At 43.5% G+C, this 18,639-nt stretch overlaps 1 protein-coding gene across 11 annotated transcripts in view; it reads left to right on the forward strand.

Annotated features, from left to right (window-relative positions):
- Window positions 1-16,775, forward strand: part of Acsl6 (acyl-CoA synthetase long-chain family member 6) — a 60,952-nt gene extending 44,177 nt beyond the window's left edge. For 4 of the 11 annotated variants that reach the window (NM_001033598.1, NM_144823.4, NM_001033597.1 and 1 more), the window contains exons 18-21: window positions 2,577-2,720; window positions 4,041-4,142; window positions 5,010-5,081; window positions 13,079-13,558. In NM_001033598.1, coding sequence (NP_001028770.1) covers window positions 2,577-2,720; window positions 4,041-4,142; window positions 5,010-5,081; window positions 13,079-13,216 — 456 coding nt within the window. In that variant the 3' untranslated portion in view covers window positions 13,217-13,558. Of the gene's footprint in view, window positions 1-2,576; window positions 2,721-4,040; window positions 4,143-5,009; window positions 5,082-13,078 lie in introns of all 11 variants that reach the window. The other 7 variants (XM_030245802.1, XM_006532844.1, XM_006532843.1 and 4 more) reach the window with 3 other exon arrangements.
- The last annotated feature ends 1,864 nt before the right edge of the window (window positions 16,776-18,639 follow it).

An 18,639-nucleotide genomic window follows, 5' to 3' on the forward strand; every position in this document is an offset into this window, starting at 1 on the left:
AATCTTCATATGTGTAGCAGAGAAGGACAAGTCCTATATATTCCCTGGGACAAGAACTCTGCTCAGGGAAGATGTGCATTTTTATTTTTATGTTAATTTCTGGCGTGAGTAGGGTTGAGGGAAGAAGTAGAGAGCAGGCACTCACTGGGTCTCTCTCTCTTAGGCCAAGAGGGTAAGAGAGACTGGAAGAGACAGTCAGGCCAGGATCAGTAGACAGTCAGCTCCAACGGAAGGCCCACAGATGTGTAGGAGAGGGGCTGGAGAGGCCTGTGGGACATGGACACCCTTGGAGGGAAGGTTGTCCCATAAGCCAAGGACAATTGAGACTCGAGGCCCTGCAATCAATTTTATCATTTTTTGCTTTTATGTATTGGTGGTGGTGGTGGTGGTGGTGATGATGATGATGATGAGGAGGAGGAGGAGGAGGAGGAGGAGGAAGAGGATAGGGTTCTTGAGAGGTCTTTCTGTTTAGCCCTGTGTATAGCCCTGGCTGAGCTCAAATGTGCTGCCATCCTCCTAACTCAACCTCCCAACTGTTGGGATTATAGACGTGTGCCATAATGCCTGGCTCCTATTTTTTTTTCCATAAAGAAGCTACTATATGTGTCTTCATAAAGAAATACTATACATGTCTCAGAACAATAAACACTCAAATCTGAGGCACTGAGCCTGAATGAAGCCGCCACCATTTCAGGGCATGGCAGGAAGTGAGTGACTAGACTCCTGAGAAGCAGCTGGAGTGCTCAAACAGCAGCCAGTAGCCATGGAGTCAGAATCCAAAGTTATCATCATTCCTAAATAAGGGCTTAATCTTCATTGACATTTTCCTTCCATTTGAAATGAGTGTTTATTCTTTCTGTGTCTCTTCTGTCAGGCTAATGGTGCATTCGTGGTTTCAGTTCATCGTGGCTCCAATGTGACTTTCTTGCATACTGTTCGCCTAACCATGTGTTGTGCCTTTTTGTTTTTATCCACAAACAAAATCAGTCTGTAATTTTTACTCTAAGATGACTCTGGTCTTGGCATGAGCTTATTTGAATGAGCAGATGGGTAATGTCCTATTTTTTTTTTTGTCCTATTTTCTAGAAGACCATGTGCAGTGATTATGTTTAAGGAAGATTTGTGCTTTAAATTTTTATTATTTCATAGTAATAGATAAAACAGAAGTCCTCTAATCCAGCAAGCCCTGGGTCTCAACCCTGCGTCCTCTGTTTCCTAGTCCTGTGGCTTCTGAAGGAGTTAACTAATTCCTGACTAATGAGGATCAGTTAAGGAACCCTCATTTGCTTTCTAGAGAAGCAGAGGTGACAACAGCCAGCTGTGGCTATGAAGACCAAAGAAGCTAGTGTAGGGGAAGCATAGGGGATCCAGCCCTAGTGCTGAGAGAAACAGACCCGCTTTCTTTTCCTTTCCTGGAGAGATTGCTCTGGCCCTGGAGGAACAAAGAGTTGATGTGGGCATGGAGGGTCTGTCTGCTCAGAATGTAGGTTTCCATGGGGGGAGGAAAAAGAGGTGAGGGTGAGGGAGTCTACAAGTGAGGATTGATGGGCCTAGAGAGAGAGAGAGAGAGAGAGAGAGAGAGAGAGAGAGAGAGAGAGAAGAGGAGAGGAGAGGAGAGGAGAGGAGAGGAGAGGAGAGGAGAGGAGAGGAGAGGAGAGGAGAGGAGAGGAGAGGAGAGGAGAGGAGAGGAGAGGAGAGGAGAGGAGAGGAGAGGAGAGGAGAGGAGAGGAGAGGAGAGGAGAGGAGAAGCCATATCCTGGGTAGACAGATTTTCACAGCCTGATAGGAGTCACTGACCACGATGAAGTCTGGGCGCCCATGAAGAGATCTAGCCAGCAATGTAAGCACATACAAATGTCTATCCCTGGTATACTGTTCCCAGAGATAATGAAAGTACGACATTCATGACTTATGTGTCACTTCATCACCCCAGAAACTCAAAAAGGTCCTAGGGTCAGTGAGGTGAATAGAGTCCTGGAGGCCACTAGCACCGGCACCCATTCCCTATCCTCCCTGCCAGTGGGTGCTGGGGAGATGATCTAATGGCTGGGTGGAAGCACCGGCTCTCTGAGGACCCTGCTTTCAACCAGGAGACGGCAAGGGCACTCTGGGTCTGAGGCCGTAGCTGGGGCAAAGGACTCTAGTGAGGTCAAAGAGAGTAGATCTGGAGATGTTGGTGAGGAAGAGATGCAGCTGGAGCATGGGCCTGGGCAAGAGGAGCCCTGGTGGGATGGACATGGATCTGAGCACAGGCACTGAATGTCTGCTTTGGGGGGGGGGGGTGCGGGGCGGGGCGGGGCGGGGCGGGGCGGGGCGGGGGTGGCTGGGGAAGTAGGAAGGCCAGGTAAGGCCCAAACAGAAGAAGGGATGGTGGATGCTCAGGGCCCAGCAGAACTGGCATGTCACTTACCTGTGGTGGGCGATGGCTCCATCAAGCCCCATGCAACATCTCTATAGACAAAGAGCAGAACATCTCTGGGGTGTGGGGTGTGCAGGGTAAGTCTGCACCGAGGAGGGGCGGCTCCAGCTTGGAAGTAGGAGCGCTGTCTTAGGAAGCTGTCTGTTCCACTCCACAGGAGGGAACACTCAAAATCATTGATCGGAAAAAGCACATATTTAAACTTGCTCAGGGGGAATATGTTGCGCCAGAGAAGATCGAGAACATCTACATCCGGAGTGAGCCTGTGGCACAAATCTACGTCCACGGGGACAGCTTAAAGGTGAGCACCGCTGCTCCAGTGCTCCTGCGCATACCGGCCCTCCAGAACCTCCAGATTGCGTTTTGATTTCTAGTCAACTACCAGGACTCACCCATACATTTCTAGTCAAGAGGAAAAAATCCTTTCTAAGTGAGAAATTATGGGGCTTGGGAATCTAGCTCACTGAGCAGAGCACTTGCCTGGCAAACAGGAAGTCCTGGGTGCCCAGCACCACATAAAACCAGGCACGGTGATGCATGCAGAGGCAAAAGGATCCTGAGTTTGAGTGCAGCCATGGCCTCAAAGCAAAAGCACAGAAGAAATCTTAATTACTTAGGATTTGGTTAATTGCAGTTAGGACAAGCAAGTTTCTTGAAGACAAAAAATAGACATTTCCACTAACTTTTAGTTGTATGCCACTAACTTCCAAGGAGGGTTTTCTTGAAAAAAAGATATTAAGTAAAAATTCAGTATTTTTGCTTTCCTGATTGTGTGTGTGTGTGTGTGTGTGTGTGTGTGTGTGTGTGTGTGTGTCTGTGTTACTGTGGGTTGAACTCAGAGCCTTACTGCATGCTAAGCAGGCACTCTCCCACTGAGACCACTGAGATACCCCACCCTATAAGCACTGTTGTTTCAATTTTAATATGCAAATCAATTGTGCAGGTAAATTAATATAGTAATGCAAGGAATGTTACTGATGATAATATTGCTTATCAGTATTAAAACATTTGCTGTCAATATCATTTAGGTCACGGTCAGAAAAACCAAAAAGATATCCTATGGTATCAGAATTACTGACTCTATTCTATCCTGTGCATATTTGTTTATATAATTAAACCTTAAATCACTTTTAAAGAAAATAACCAAAAACTTTAAAACAGTTCTTCATGAATAAATTGGAAGTCGTTTGGAAGTTCTGGGAAATGTTTGGGCTCACAGAATTGGGATCAATCAAGTTAGATTAGCACCCTCCAAGACGTGCAGATCTGAGGTTGGCATGAAAATCTGGGGTTATATCAGTAGTGTGCATGTGTGTGTGTGTGTGTGTAGGAGTGTATTTAATTTTTGGTTTTTGGAACTGGAGCTCGAACTCAGGGCCTCAGGCAAGCTAATCAAATACTTAACCACTGATCAGGCCCATGTCAGACGTGATCAGTCAGGACCATGTAGCACATTAGTGGAAGTGTTTTATAACCTCTGAACAAATGTTTCATAACTGTAGACTTATTTTTAGGAAAGGGTGGAGTCTGAGAATGCCGAGAGATTATTTTTACTGCTGGACCACAAATGAGAGCTCTAAAAGCCTTTATCATGACTGTGCTTTTCTGGTGGGCTTTGTAGGCCTTTTTGGTTGGCATTGTCGTGCCTGACCCTGAAGTCATGCCTTCCTGGGCTCAGAAGAAAGGAATCGAAGGGACCTATCAGGAACTCTGCATGAAAAAGGTCTGTACCCCAAGGTGGCTCCCGACAGGCTGCTGAGCATTTTATAAGTCACCTAACAAGAGGACAGAAAAGCTGACGACCGTGAAATCTAAATGCATAAGATGTGTCTGGTATTACTTTAAACATTGTAGGAACCCCAAAGCAGAGATTTGCCCTTTTGTGGTTATTGAAGACCTCCCTGCTTTCTTTAAAAACAAAAAACAAACAAACAAACAAACAAAAACAGAGTAAAACATTTGGTTCTTGGGACCAGGAGCCATCACACAAAGTTTATCTAACCCCACTGCCCCATAGCTTGGAAGGGAGCTGTCTAAGAGGAGGTGATTTGTCCCAGACCACACAGCTGGTTCATGGCAGAGTCAGATGTGAACACAGGCTCTCTGCCCCTTGCCAAGGAAAGGTGGATCTCATGTGTACTGGGTTAACAGGTATAGATAAGATGGAAACAGTACACAGCTCTTTCCGATTAAAGCACCCACCGCTCCATCATGGAATTGTCTTGACATCTAGGGAGAGTTGCTGTTCTGTGTTTCAGCAGCAGATGCAGGCTGGCATCTCTGGTTCTACTCTCCCTGCCCTGAGCCCAAGCTTGCATAGGAGTGACAGCACTTCCACGCTGACCAACAGACCACTTTAAACAAAGCATGCCCTAACCCACCCACAGTGACCTCTTGGGCCATTTGCCTCCCTTTCTCTCCCGGAGAGAGGTATAGATTGGCATGGCACCAGGTTACCCTCAATAGAGAAGAGACCTATGTGTCTCTCTCACTGGTTGACCTTAATTCAAAACTTTGTTCCCTCTATCTGCACCGCCCCCCCTCCCTGATTTGAAATGTGTTATTGTTTCACTTACATGGTTCAATTCAGGAATTGAAGAAAGCCATTCTGGATGACATGGTGATGCTGGGGAAAGAAAGCGGACTGCATTCTTTTGAACAGGTAACTGACCTTTCTCACCCACCCACCCCCCGCCCCCATGTTACATAGAAGCATGTTGACCCTGACCTGGCCTCTTTCCCTGCCTGGTATGTGGCCAACCAGAAGGCTACACACACAAAGACCCCCTGAAGGGCTGTTGTGAGCCAACTGACACCTCCCGCTCCTGAGCTAAATGAGGTCGCTGGACAAGTAAGTAAGGCTGTTGCTCGTTGCCCTTACAACCGCAGGCGATCATAAGGCCGAAATAGAAGCCTTGCTGTCCCCGAGAGATCATGTGGGCCGGTCAGGCTCCCAAGCACCCTACCTTATTTTTACTTTTATGGGCACTGCTGTCTTAGCAGCTGCAGGCAAGCTTACTTGCTAAGAGGACACTATCAGCCCAGTGGCCTTTCTGCAAAGGAGAAAGAAACAAAGCCCCTGCAAACAAAGGACACTCAGTTCCTCTGAGACTCTCTGTAGCTGGGCTCAGGACTGAGCATGCTCAGTCCACCTCCCTGCTAGCATCTGTACTCTTAAGTAAAAGCCAAAGAGAGGAAGGTTCCAAGTAGAAAATAGTAACACGCTAATAAAAATTTTATCCTTTGGACTTTGAGATAATTGTCTTTTATCAGCATCCATAATTGTTCTCTGGGGACAGCAACATAGATCAGCAAGTAATGGTGCCTGCTGTCACACCAGATGACCTGAGTTCAGTTCCTGTGCCCCATATAATGGGAGAAGAGGACCAACTCCTGAAAGTTGACCTCTGAACTCCACACATGTATGTGTGTATTTGTACATGCATGTGTGTTCTGCACGAATGCTTGTTTACACACATACACACACAGAAAGAAAGAAAAAAAGAGGGGGGGTAAACAAAATTTTTTTTCAATAACTGCTTTTTCAAAGGGTTTGGTGACACATGTCTTTAATCCCAGCATGTGGGAGGCGACTCTTTGAATTCAAAGCAATCCTGATCTACATAGTTCCAGAACAGCAAGGGCTCTGTAGAGAGACCCTGTCTAAAAAACAAACAAACAAACAAACAAACATGTTTTCTATCAAAATCGCCCAAAAAATATAGTATGAGGGATCTGCAAGGCTTATAAGAAGTTTTAAATTTTAAATGCAGTTTTGATGATAGCCTACAACTAATTTTAAAGTTGTTTTTAAGTGTAAAATTCTTATGTTTAATCTGAATCAAAATATGTTTATGCACAAAGGTTTCTTTTTTTATTGTTGTGTTGCTTGGCTTTGGACAGGGTCTCATGCTATAGTGGTTTCAGGTCAGAGCAGGCTGGCCTGCTACTTCTTATGTAGCCCAGGCTGGTCTTGAACTTGCTGCAATTCTCCTGTCACAGCCTCCCAAATGTTAGGATTACAGGTGTGAGCTAACTACCATATCCAGCTACGGTTTTAAGTGTTTAAGATTGTTTTCCTCTTGGAACAGATGTTTAAATCTAACCAATTTGAGAAACCAACTTTTGCTTGTCAGTTAAGTGTTTCAGGCTGGCTAAAGCTCGACTCCAAAGCACGGTGGCTAATTGGTACTTTTCAGAGTAGAAGGTCCATATTTGCCGCTATGGTTATTTCAATTTCCAAATGTGGTAGAACGTATTGTGTGGTCTGTCCTTAATGGGGATCTGTGTGGCTGGATCACATGTGGTCATGTGGTTCAGGGGCTACCCCTGAGTGGTTCCAGACCCTGTATCCTGGGGCAATTTGAAGGACCAGCTGGGGCTGCACCTGGTGACATCCTTGTGAATTCCCAAGCTCTGTACGCCATCTGTTGGTGCTGAGATGTATAACCTACACGGGACACAGATTAAAAACTAAAATGAAATTGGGGGCGGGGAGGAGGGAGGGAGGAAGAGAGAGAGGGGAGAGAGAATGTGTGTGTGTGTGTGTGTGTGTGTGTGTGTGTGTGTGTGTGTGTGTGACATTTATTTCCTTAAGATTATTTTAGGAACCTTAAAATCGCAGTGTTCTCCATTGCCTTTGGTTAGAACACTAATGAGGAAAGAGAGTCCTTGAGTTTCCCTGTGCCTGTGTAGTTTCTGCTCTAATAATCTGCCCTCACCATGGTAACCTCAGATGCAGGAAAGTCATGTGGCATCCCAGAGGTCTTCGGTGTCATTGCCAAAGTTGTCACCTCTTGGTCTTCTCTGTCATTCTGTCCTCATTGCTTTATGCCACCCCAAGACACACACACACACACACACACACACACACACACACACACACACACACACACGGAGCCTCTGCTGACGAATGGCAGGACTCCTGTCCAGAGGAAGGTGCACTCCGGACACAGGCTGTCCCTCACAGAGGTTGCCCCAATTGATCCACAGTCCATGTTTGCCTTGGTCTTTTCCCTTTTCAAAATTAAGTGGCCAGAGGCTGGGGGTGTGGTTTAACTGGCAAGTCGTTGCCGAGAATGTAGCCCTGGATTTGACACCCAGCACCACGTCCACTAGGCATGGAGGCAGTGTATATAACCCCAGCGCGAGGAAAGTAGATGTAGAGAGATCAGAAATTCAAAGCTGTCCCAACTACAAAGCAAGCTCCAGACCAACTGAGGCTCTAAGACCTCGTCTCAAGCGAACAAACAAAGCAAACAAACCCCAAAACCATCAACCAATGATAGTAGCCCGCACAAAAATCATCAACCAATGATAGTGGCCCGCACAAAAAAAAACCATCAACCAATGATAGTGGCCCGCACAAAAACCATCAACCAATGATAGTGGCCCGCACAAAAACCATCAACCAATGATAGTGGCCCGCACTTGCCATCCCCTCTCTGGGGAGGCTAAGACAGGAGGAGGAGCAGAGACTCAGGGCCAACCCAGGGCTGTGTAGTGAGATTTTTGTCTCAAGGGAGAGGGGGAAGCTATTAAGGATTAGCCCTATTTTTACAGGTGGCTCGCCTGCATGTATTTAAGTGCACTACGTGAATGTATGCTGCCCTCAGAGGCCAGAAGATGACCCCACATCCCCAGAATGGTTGTGAGGTGCTGGGAACCAAGCCACTGTCCTCTGCAAGAGCAGTAAGTGCTCTTACCTGCTGAGCCACCTGTCCAGCCTTGAAGGATTAGCTCTAAACACATGAAGAATGACCTAACTACATCCAGCGTTTACGTTATCCTGTATAAACTTTAGGAGTTCAGGGTTACCGGGCTGGGTTGCTTGTACTAAACTTTGAGTTAGAAAACAAAAATGGATTTACTGTGGCATAAATTCCAGAAACATGCAATTCTAAGAAATAGGTCAGCCATTAGTAATTGACAGAGATCTTTAGAAGATGCATATCTAAATGAGTAGATTAATAAATAAATAAATAAATAGGATACACTTAAACTGTCCTAGTAACAAGTAGATGACTAGCATATACTTGAGCACATTTAATTGTGAATTAATAATGTTCTTGATATTTGAATGGCTCACTAATTTGCATAGACAATACAGAATGAAGTTTGACATGTAGATTTTTCAGCTTCTAACCAGTAACCTTCTCCTTAGTCATATTGTGTTGCTTCTCATTGAAATGGATACTTGTGGAATCAGTTTAGAGATGCTTTTATCATTTCCCTGATTCATGGATATGCTTATCTTTCTTTCCATCTTTCATCTTAAATGATTTATTTATTTATTTTGTTTATTATCTACAAGCAAACTCGAGTCAATACCTTTGAAAATCTTCAGAATACAAAAGTTTGTTTTTGTTGTTGCTTTTTTAAGTTTCTGAGTTTTTACATTTCTTTATTTTATGGGTATGGGTGTTTTGCCTGAATATGTCCATGTACCACGTATGTGCAGTTCCCTTGGAGGTCAGCAGAGGGCGTCAGATCCTCTGGGTATGAAATTGCAGATGGTTATGAGCTTCCAAGTGGGTACTGGTCATGGAACCCGGGTTCTCTGGAAAAGGAGCCAATGCTCTTAACCAAGGAACTATCTCTCCAGCCCCTGGAAAGTTCATGGTCTTGTGAAATAACATAACTGGAGGCTTTGGAGGTCTTACTTTCCAATGCAATGTTTAAATGCTATCTTTTTTTTTTTTTTAATGAAAGTTCTATAAATCTCATTTCAATGACAAGTTTCAATATAGAAGTCTAAGCTAATGTCAGGCATTCTCTTTCTATTTCTTCTATAAAATTTATTAAAAGTTGGAAAGACCCAGGCATGGTAGTAAACTCAGGAGACAGAGGCAGGTGGATTCCCTGTGAGTCTACATAGTGAGTTGCAGGTCAACTAGTGATGCACAATGAGAGATACCTGTCTCAAAACTACTTATATTCATCCATATGTATGTACATAGATACATGCATGCATACATACATACATACGTATGTACATACATACAAATGGACTTGGAAAGGTGGCTTAGTGGTTAAGAAAAGTTGTTATTCTTCCAGAGAACCTGGTTTTGATTCCCAGCACCTGCATGGAGGCTCACAACTGTCTGTAACTCCAGTTTCAAAAAATATGATGCCCTCTTCTGGTCTCCACAGGCACTGCATGCACATATCGCACAGACATACATGCAAGCAAAACACCCATGCACATAAAATAGATAGATAAATAGATAGATGAATGGATGGACAGACAAATGGACGGATGGATAAATTTGGAAAGCCAGTTTCATGGACATAAATGAACAATAAGACTCCTTTTTTAATACACTGAAAATTAGACAATTTTTTTGTCTTAAGGTTTTTTTGGGGGGGTTGTGTATGTAAAAAAAATTCAGTGGATATAATGGAGTTTTTGAGCAAAGAATTCTTTGTCACCTCTAAATAGCCACCTGCTAGGATGCTGTACTGTTAATATCAGAGACATCTTCCTAGCCCCTTGATCCATCTTAAGAGTCATCTTTCCAAAGAGCCATTCGGGCTTAATTTTCCATGTCGAGAGTCATGTCCAAACTTGCTAGCAATGTATACTGCTCTTTCCAATATGGCCATTCTTTCCAGACCCATCCTCTTCTATGTCACATGTATCACATCTGTAACAGGCTGCAGAGATTTGAACATCACTGCCTCTGCCTGAGCACACGCTTCCAATAGGACCACTCCACCCTGTCCCTGGCTGTCTACAGCTGGCTAACTTAACGCTTACTCTCCACCGTTCAGCTCACATATACCTATTTAAAGAACCTTGTCTCTCACAGGATCATGTTTTGAGCTCTCAGTTTCCAACCTGTAGCACTATCTTGAAAAAGTCACGGATCTTTTAAGAAGTGAGACCTGACTGAAGGAAGCAGGTCCCAGAAGTCTTTGAGCAAACCCCTCTTGTTCTAATCTCTCTGCTTTCCATCCACCACCATGTGAACAAGTTGCAGCCTCCCTCCCATTGCCACTGATGGAGCCATTGTGTCGGCCTCCCTGCCATGAGGAACTCAATCCCTCTGAAACCATGAGCCAGAGATATTGGTCTCCCTTTAAACTGATTCTGTCAGGTATTTTGGTCACAGCAATGAAGAGAAACATAATAAGGAAACACAGCGCAAACTCTGCCAAGCCTAGGGTCTGTGGTGTATCAGAAAGAAATGCCAACTCACACAGAAAAACCCCACTCCCAGTCTATTGGGTTTTCCTTCTTTGCATAAGTGGAAAGATGGATGATCCCAGGTAGGTACAGGTCCTCAAAGACACGGACTTTTCCTGTCTCTCCACTTCTCTCAACCCTTAGTGTGTTGGCTTTTCAATCCATGGTGGTGAGGTGGCTGCAGTAACTCTCAACATTGCTCACATTCAAGGAAGAAAGGGGAGAGGAAATAGAAGTAGCTGTGCTTGAACTTTTTAATTAGGGAAGAATTTTTTTCTAGACTAGTAACCAGATATGGATCTTATGGCTGTCCTCTAGCTGCAAAGCAGAGCTGAGAAATCAGAGAACAGGACAGTCATGGTACGGATTCTGGGCCCAACTAAGTCAGGTTTCTGTTAGCACGGGGGAAGTGGGGCAGGGAGATTGGAGGAGCAGCTGTAGTCCCCCCCCCCCGGCGCTCATCCCTGCACAGGTCTGCCAAATACTAACACCTCTCGTTGGATTGTAGGTTCCATGTGAGTAAGCGCTACTTGTTTCTCCTTGTATCCCTGGTGTAAAACATAGTACACCCTGTAGGTGCTCAATGAACATTAGTTACCCTAAACTATACCTGGTTCTCTGTGTATTTTAACACACACACTTTGATGTGATTTTTAAAATACGTGTTAGAACTCTTTAATAAGTGCATTACCTCTGCAGAGATCACTTGATTTGGCCCTAGTTAGGATACAACTTCTTAAAGATCACACCATTAACGTGTTCAGCCCTGACTCAGATGTAACGTTCTCAGACAACTGCCTGGAAGTCTTCCTTTTGGAACCGCACATGACAGAAGTCCTATGAGACACTCCTAGACCATCCCTCCATCCTTTCTTGTACACAGTCCACCTCGCAAAAAGACTTTGTCTGAGGAGCCTGGGCTCTGCCACACAGAAGGCAGCAATGAGAATGCTAGATCAGCTCCCACCATGCCTCTCTCTAAAGGAGTCCACAAAAGCTCATGGCTCAGGCTAGGGATGCAGCTCAGTTGGTAGAGTACTTGCCTGGGATACACGGAACCCTGGGTTCTATCCTCCCTCCTCCTGCTGCACAAACCAGGTATGGTGATGTATGCCTGTCGTCCCAGCATGGAGGAGAGAGGAAGGGAGCTCCTACGTTTTAGGTCATGCACAGCTCCATGGTGAGTAAGGCCTGTCTGAGCTACATGAGATCCTGTCTCAAAAAAAAAAAAATGTCTACAGTAGGATATTGATTTAATTCATTATGCTCCCCCTCATTTCCCTTTGCATTCTTTGTAAAAATTACATCATCCCTAGGCAGCCATCTAAAGCAGGCACTGGAGTCCTCACAGCAGCCTCCCTCCACATTACATCTGTCACTGTGCCTCCGATTCATTCTGACCTGCTCACCTATCTCTGTGCCTGCTTCCGCTCTATGAGTGCTGGCTTGTCTCCGATGAGCGGGACATATGCTTCTATTCTTAACTCCCCCCGAAGCCAACTTCCAGTTTCTCCCGAAGATTTCTTTCTATAGCACGTATGTGTCTGCTTTACTTAGAAATCTCCAGCCCTTTCCTCTTGCACTTGGAATAAAATTCCACCTTCTCCACACTGGCCTGTCTATGCCTTCAGCTTCATCCCTACCACACTTGACTTCGTTATGTACCAATGAGAAGCCATTAGTTGTCCCTTTGTAGATCCTGCTTCTTCAATCCTGGTTTTGTTCTTGATGACTGTGCCTGTGTAACCCTCCCCCACTCACTTTCCCACCCACCCCACCCTCGTTGCTGCTTGATTATTTATTTAAGATGGGGGTGTCCCAAACTGAACTTCAGCTTGATAGATGGCCGAGGGTGACTTTGAACTTCTGTCCTTCCTAACTCTACCTCCTGAGTGCTGAGTTTTGTGCCACCATATCCTGGCTTTATAGGATGTTAGGGGAGCAAACCCACGCATCCTACTCGGTAGTCAAGCACCAGCTAAGAGCTATACCTGGCCTCAACTCATTTTTTGGTGAAATCTTCGCTGATTTCCCTGACTGCACCTCACTACCTACCTCACTAACTACCCTACCTCAGGTCTGTGCTCCTCATTCCCTGCTCATCATGTTAAAAAGTGCCCAGCATCCTGCAGTCTGCTCTGCAAACCCTAATATACACCACTTAGGGTGCTGGTATTTAGGACTCCTTTTATTCTTGGTGCCTAGCAGAACAAACAAACTGTTCATGTCTGTAAAGTTGTTGAATGAATGAATGAATGAATGAATGAATGGATGGATGGATGGATGGCAAAAGGAAAGGGTGGGTTCCAGCCATATCAAATAAGCTGAAATGTGTTTGTATATAATTTTGACTCAGCATGGTACTCTTAAGCCAAGGTGCATATTCCTCTCTGCCTGCTTACTCTCACCCTGTATGCTATAAATGCTGTGTTTAACTCCCACTAAAGATATGTTCTGCCTTTGGTTTTTAGGTTAAAGCCATTTACATCCATTGTGACATGTTCTCTGTTCAAAATGGTCTGCTGACACCAACACTAAAGGCTAAGAGACCGGAGCTGAGAGAGTACTTCAAAAAGCAAATAGAAGAGCTTTACTTAGTCTCCGTGTGAAGCTCCAGGAGGGCCCGTCTCAGTCCGATGAACTTTGCAGCAATATTATAGTTATTCGTGAGAGAAAGGAATCAGAATGCCACAGCTCAAAGTGAACAAGCACCTGATTTTTGCAACTGAGCCTTTCCTGACCCAAGAAGTCTCTAACAATATTTTCTCTACCATCACCAAGTACACTTTATTTTTATTAAATGATATTGTAGCAAGCTGCTAAAAAAAATTATCGCAAACGGTAATGTAAAAACAAATCAAGACACTTTCTGAAGAACTGTGTACCACTAAAAGTAATATATTCGCAATGTTCACAGAATTCCATTAAACATAAAGAAAAAACATAACTGATATATTGTACTTAATTATTTGTGGAGTAATAACCAGGTACAGTGAAAGTCTAGGCAATGTGGACTACCTCATTAAATAACTGATTGTCAACCATCACAGTTAGATCAGACCTAGAACTTAAAGCAAGCTGTAGGAAGCCACGCCAAAACAAAACCCGATAGTTCCCATGTGACCTGACTCCTCTGCTCTAATGCGAGCACCTTTGCCGGTACGAAAACCTTCTCACTGATTCTAACTGTTACTCCTGAAAAGTGGAAATGCAGCTGTCCTTACAGCAAATATCATATCTATCTAACAACCCCCATAGGTCTTTCAGTAATCTGCTCATTTATCGAGCTCACCGAAGTATTCAGAATCTATGCACAGAAGAATAGGTGGGGGTTGCGTTTATTTGCCTACTTCTTACCATAGGGAAGCTTAAAAGATGTTTGTTGACTGCGGCAAATGGACTCTTGGCAAACATTTAGGGGAAGCTACTCAGTGGTGTCTCAGGGCCCAACAGCTCACGCACCCATGTTTCTGCTACAGTCCTTGCCTTTTCCATTCTCAGTATGTCTGTCCGGGTCTGGGAGACGCAATATGGCGGAAATTGTGAACAACCTCGATTTCTTTTCAAATGATATCACAGCAAATGTGAGAGGAATAGCTGATAATTCCAAATAAAAGAACGTCTTCAAAATTTCCCTAGAAAACGATGGAAGTCCAACATAGAAGAATCCCTGCTAACGGCATGATTCCATTCCTAGAACCTCCAGATGCTCCTAATGGACCATAAAACCTTAATTGTATCATATGTTTAGTTGCACCCTAAATCTGGGTGCCAAGATTCTGATGTCACCAAAAAGCCTCGATACCATGGGCAGTGCAGCTCAAGTCCGCACTATAAATTGTGCACCCAAGGAGGGCAAGGTCCTCAGGGAAGTGTTTCTCTTCTGTGGGAACAGGACTCTGAAAGTACATAGAGAACTCATGCAGGTCGCACGATCTTCCCTAACACATCTATGATCAGGGTGGCCAGGACAAGGAACTCCCTAGCTCTGAGGGAAATCCAATTTATTTGTAAGTTCCCAGTTCGAACCTGCATCATCACACAGGCCTGTTGGATGGTCCCAACATATATGTGAGTGAATGTTCTCAGTCAGAACCTGAGTTATCCATCACGCAGGCCTGTGGGATGGTCTGCATCATTGATCACACACCTGTTTCAGTCATGTTGCGTCATGACCTCAGCTTCAATTGACATAGTTATTCAGGTATTTTTTTTTTTACACATTCCTTGGGCATCATCTTTCTGAAGACTCACTGTTGCACCTATTAATCTGACATTGACTAAATGAGCAATTCTGGGCACATTAATTTCTTTCACAGTATGGAGGAGCAACACCAGGGCCTTGCACATGCAAGGCAAGTAGTGTTCTGCTAAGCTCCACTCCCAGCCCTGTTTGTGTTAAACTTGAAATACATTTCTGGCAAGACAAATAACACATTGAAAGCCACACCTGAAGAGCACTGGCTTTTTAAATGTTTAATGTATGTTCGATCAGTTAAAATTGAACATCATTACCTGAATTAGATTATCTATATTATTTTAAGGGCAAGGAGTTTTGCATTCCAAATTTTAAAATCTGTTTTTCATTGTCCTTCTACTTGACTATAACCCCATAGTTGGCTTTCCATTTACGTGTCTCTGTAGTTAGGTATGACTAACTATAAACAAGCTTTGCTTGTATGTTTCTATTGAACTTCAAGATCTGTGTGGAAACCATCACACTTAATGGGAGGGTACAAATGTGCTCAGAAAGTAAACAGTGGCCCTTAAATGCATCTTGTGTCCTCTTCCTCCTCTGCAGAGCACTACCCACTACAAGAAAGAAATGAAAGGGCATGAATTGCTTCAGACTTCCCAACTTTATCTCAGGGGATGAAAAATAAGTTTTGTGTTTCTCGTTAATCGATATAGGAAAAAGGCTAGGCACTTAAGACTTGTCCTGATCCAGTGGCCACCATATACTGATAAAAGTCTAAAGACCATGGAGACTTGGTTCCTTAATCTTAAATACATTCTTCAATGTTTGGCATTTTTATCTATTTGTTACTCAAATGTGTTGCTAATTCTCCCATTTTTTCTTTTGACAAATTAAGCCTGTTGGAGTAAGCTATAAAACAGACATATACATTTCCCCCCACTTGCTACAAAAGATGTCTTTAGACATAGTATTGAGACCTCCCCTCCAGATGACAGGTTTGGCCAGGTGTGGTATGGAGGCTTAGGTCCATGTACTAGGATCTCAAACTCAGAGGTCCAAGGAGTAGCCATACCCTGCCTTCCTCACAAGTCTAAGGGGAAAAAATTCTCTACTGGGAGTTTTATAGTCAGGTAATGTTTTAGCCATTTGAAGTCAGCACTTAGAGTTAGATTGCATTGCCCTTGAGAGAACCAATGATTATTCATTTCTCTGCCATAATAAATGAATTGTTCTTTATTTTTCACATGTATTAAGCACAGGTCTGATGCAATTATTTAAGGTATAAAATACTAGAAAATGAAATGTAAAGAATGGGAAATTATATTTTTTGCATGAAAATAGACTGCTTACAAATTTGCTTAATATCTCAGGACAAAAGAATGAACAGTTGTATGTAAAATTGATAAATAAGTTGTATTTTCTTTACAGTTTTTATTTTAAGAAAACCCTACAATGGGGAAGGGGGCTGATAGTTTTAGGGTCTCTCTTAAGTATGCTACATAATCCTGCCTGTGAATCTACAAATCCTCCCATGAGAATGAGACCAGCTCCATGTGAGGACCAGTCCCTGAACGAGATCCTCTTCACTGAGAACACATTAGTGGTTGTACTGCAGAGGCGATGAATACTCGTAAGAAAGCGTTTCTAAACCTAGTCCCAGACATCAAGGGTTTTCACAAGGTAACAATGCCACGGAAGCACTCATCTCTCCACTCATTTTACGTTTCTTTGTTAAATCATTGCAATGATTGCATGGGGAAGGGGAAATGGCTATTTTTTTGAAGAATTGCTTATCCTACTTTCAATTTTTGAAAATCAAGGAATTAAAATATTACTTTTTAAATATGCATAGATGTATCTTAACTGTAATTATATTTTCATTTGCTTTGTTATAACAGCATGAACAGCAAATACAAAATGCACTTACAGAAACTTTTGTAAAAAATAAAGATTTTTTTTATTTCTCAAAATTGTTCATAATTTTCTTATACTTTATATGCTTACATAATGTAATTCCCTTATGGGGATGTGTTTGATAATCACCAACCATGGTGTATATGGTAAAGCATGAAGCTTTACCATCAGATATTCTATATCCCCTGTACGCTTTCCCAAACTTTCAGTAGTTAGACATGCTTAACTATGGGCAGCTTAAGTACACCCAGAGACTTCCCTCTGTGGAAACCCTTGCTATTATCAAATATGTCCTTGATTTAAATAATTTTCAGTCCTCCAAAGAACAAGTGTTCAAATTTCCCATCATGATGATGCTCCTTAACATTTCCAAAATGTCATGTGATCAAGTAGAAAGTAAACCTGAAAACGGTACCCTCTCCCTCGTTGAATTGGTGCAGATCCCACCTTCACACATTTGCCTTTACCCATCCCTCTCCATTCTCACAGCTATGTGTGTAGGTTAAGAGTCCCCTGTTGTTGGTTTGAAATAATACAGTGATGTCTTAAAACAGCCTTCATGGTCCCACTCTGCTTTCTCAGATTTCACAATCTATATAGTTCAGCCATGGCATCTTTCGAAGTTGTCATTCTTATTATTTCTTTGAATCTGCCCCCTGGTTTCCAGAATGAAGTTCTGACTCTTTGTTCAGTCCACAAAGACTAGTAACACAACCTCATGGAACCTTGGCTCCAACCATGCCAGTGACTCTCCCTCTGCCTCTAGGCCTTGCCCTTTGTTCCATCCCACTCCTACTTTCTGCAGTTTTTTCTTGGAAAGCCCAGTTTTGGGGCTGGAGAGATAGCTCAGAGTGGTTAAGAGCACTTACTGCTCTTACAAACGACTAGGGGTTTGGTTCCTAGTACCCACATCATGGCTCCCCACTCCAGTGCTTGTCACTCCAGTTCCAGGAGATATGATTCCCTCCCCTAGCCTCCACAGTTTTCTACACATACATGGTACACATAAAATTCAGCTTGGCACACATGCATACATTTATAAACAAAACAAAACAAAACAAAACAAAACAAAACAAAGCAAAATAGTAAGCTCCAAGCATAGAAGTTTCCCAAGTAACATATTGGTTGATGGACTCTCTGACCCATCCCCACTATGATAATGGCCTTCGATTTTAGCTTCTGTGCCAAAAGTGTAGCCTACAGTAAGTGCTCAAAGACTTGTCTATTAAAGGAGAATCCTCTTAGCCCTTCTTATACATTTCAATGCATTAAAACTGCAATGTCTGCAGGCAGTGGTGGCACATGCTTTTAATCCCAGTACTTGGGAGGTGGAGGCAGGCAGATTTCTGAGTTCGAGGCCAGCCTGTTCTACAGAGTGAGTTCCAGGGCAGCCAGAGCTATACCAAGAAACCAAGTCTCAAAAAAACAAAATAAAACCTGCAGTGTCTGAGGCTATATTTTATCCATCTTTGTTATTTCTTCCATTCTTGTCACCTCAGCATATCTAAACTAGCCTTCTGTTGGATCTTTGATGCTCATGGATGGATAGCAGTGTAAGCAAAGCCTCTCAGTGGATTGCTCCATCAAACACAACACAACACACACACACACACACACACACACACACACACACACACACACACTGTCAGTAGAATTTTCTTTAGGTTTTAAGGACTTCGAACCCCACAGATTGGATGTTTAAGGCAGGGGATCCTTCAGATATCTCTTCAACTTTTAAAACTTGTTTCCCCATAGAAGTTCATGTCTCTGTGACTATTTCAAATCTAGTCTAACTCATCATGTGTTGGACATGAACATGGCCAGTGGTGTTCTGGGTCTAGCGTGGGATCTGTAAAATGGAAGAGGGGAAGAAGTTCATGAACCTTGAGTGTGAATACTTGCACAGATTGTGTGCATTTG

This window comes from Mus musculus, chromosome 11 (assembly GCF_000001635.26).
Source record: "Mus musculus strain C57BL/6J chromosome 11, GRCm38.p6 C57BL/6J".
NCBI classification, from domain to species: Eukaryota; Metazoa; Chordata; class Mammalia; order Rodentia; family Muridae; genus Mus; species Mus musculus.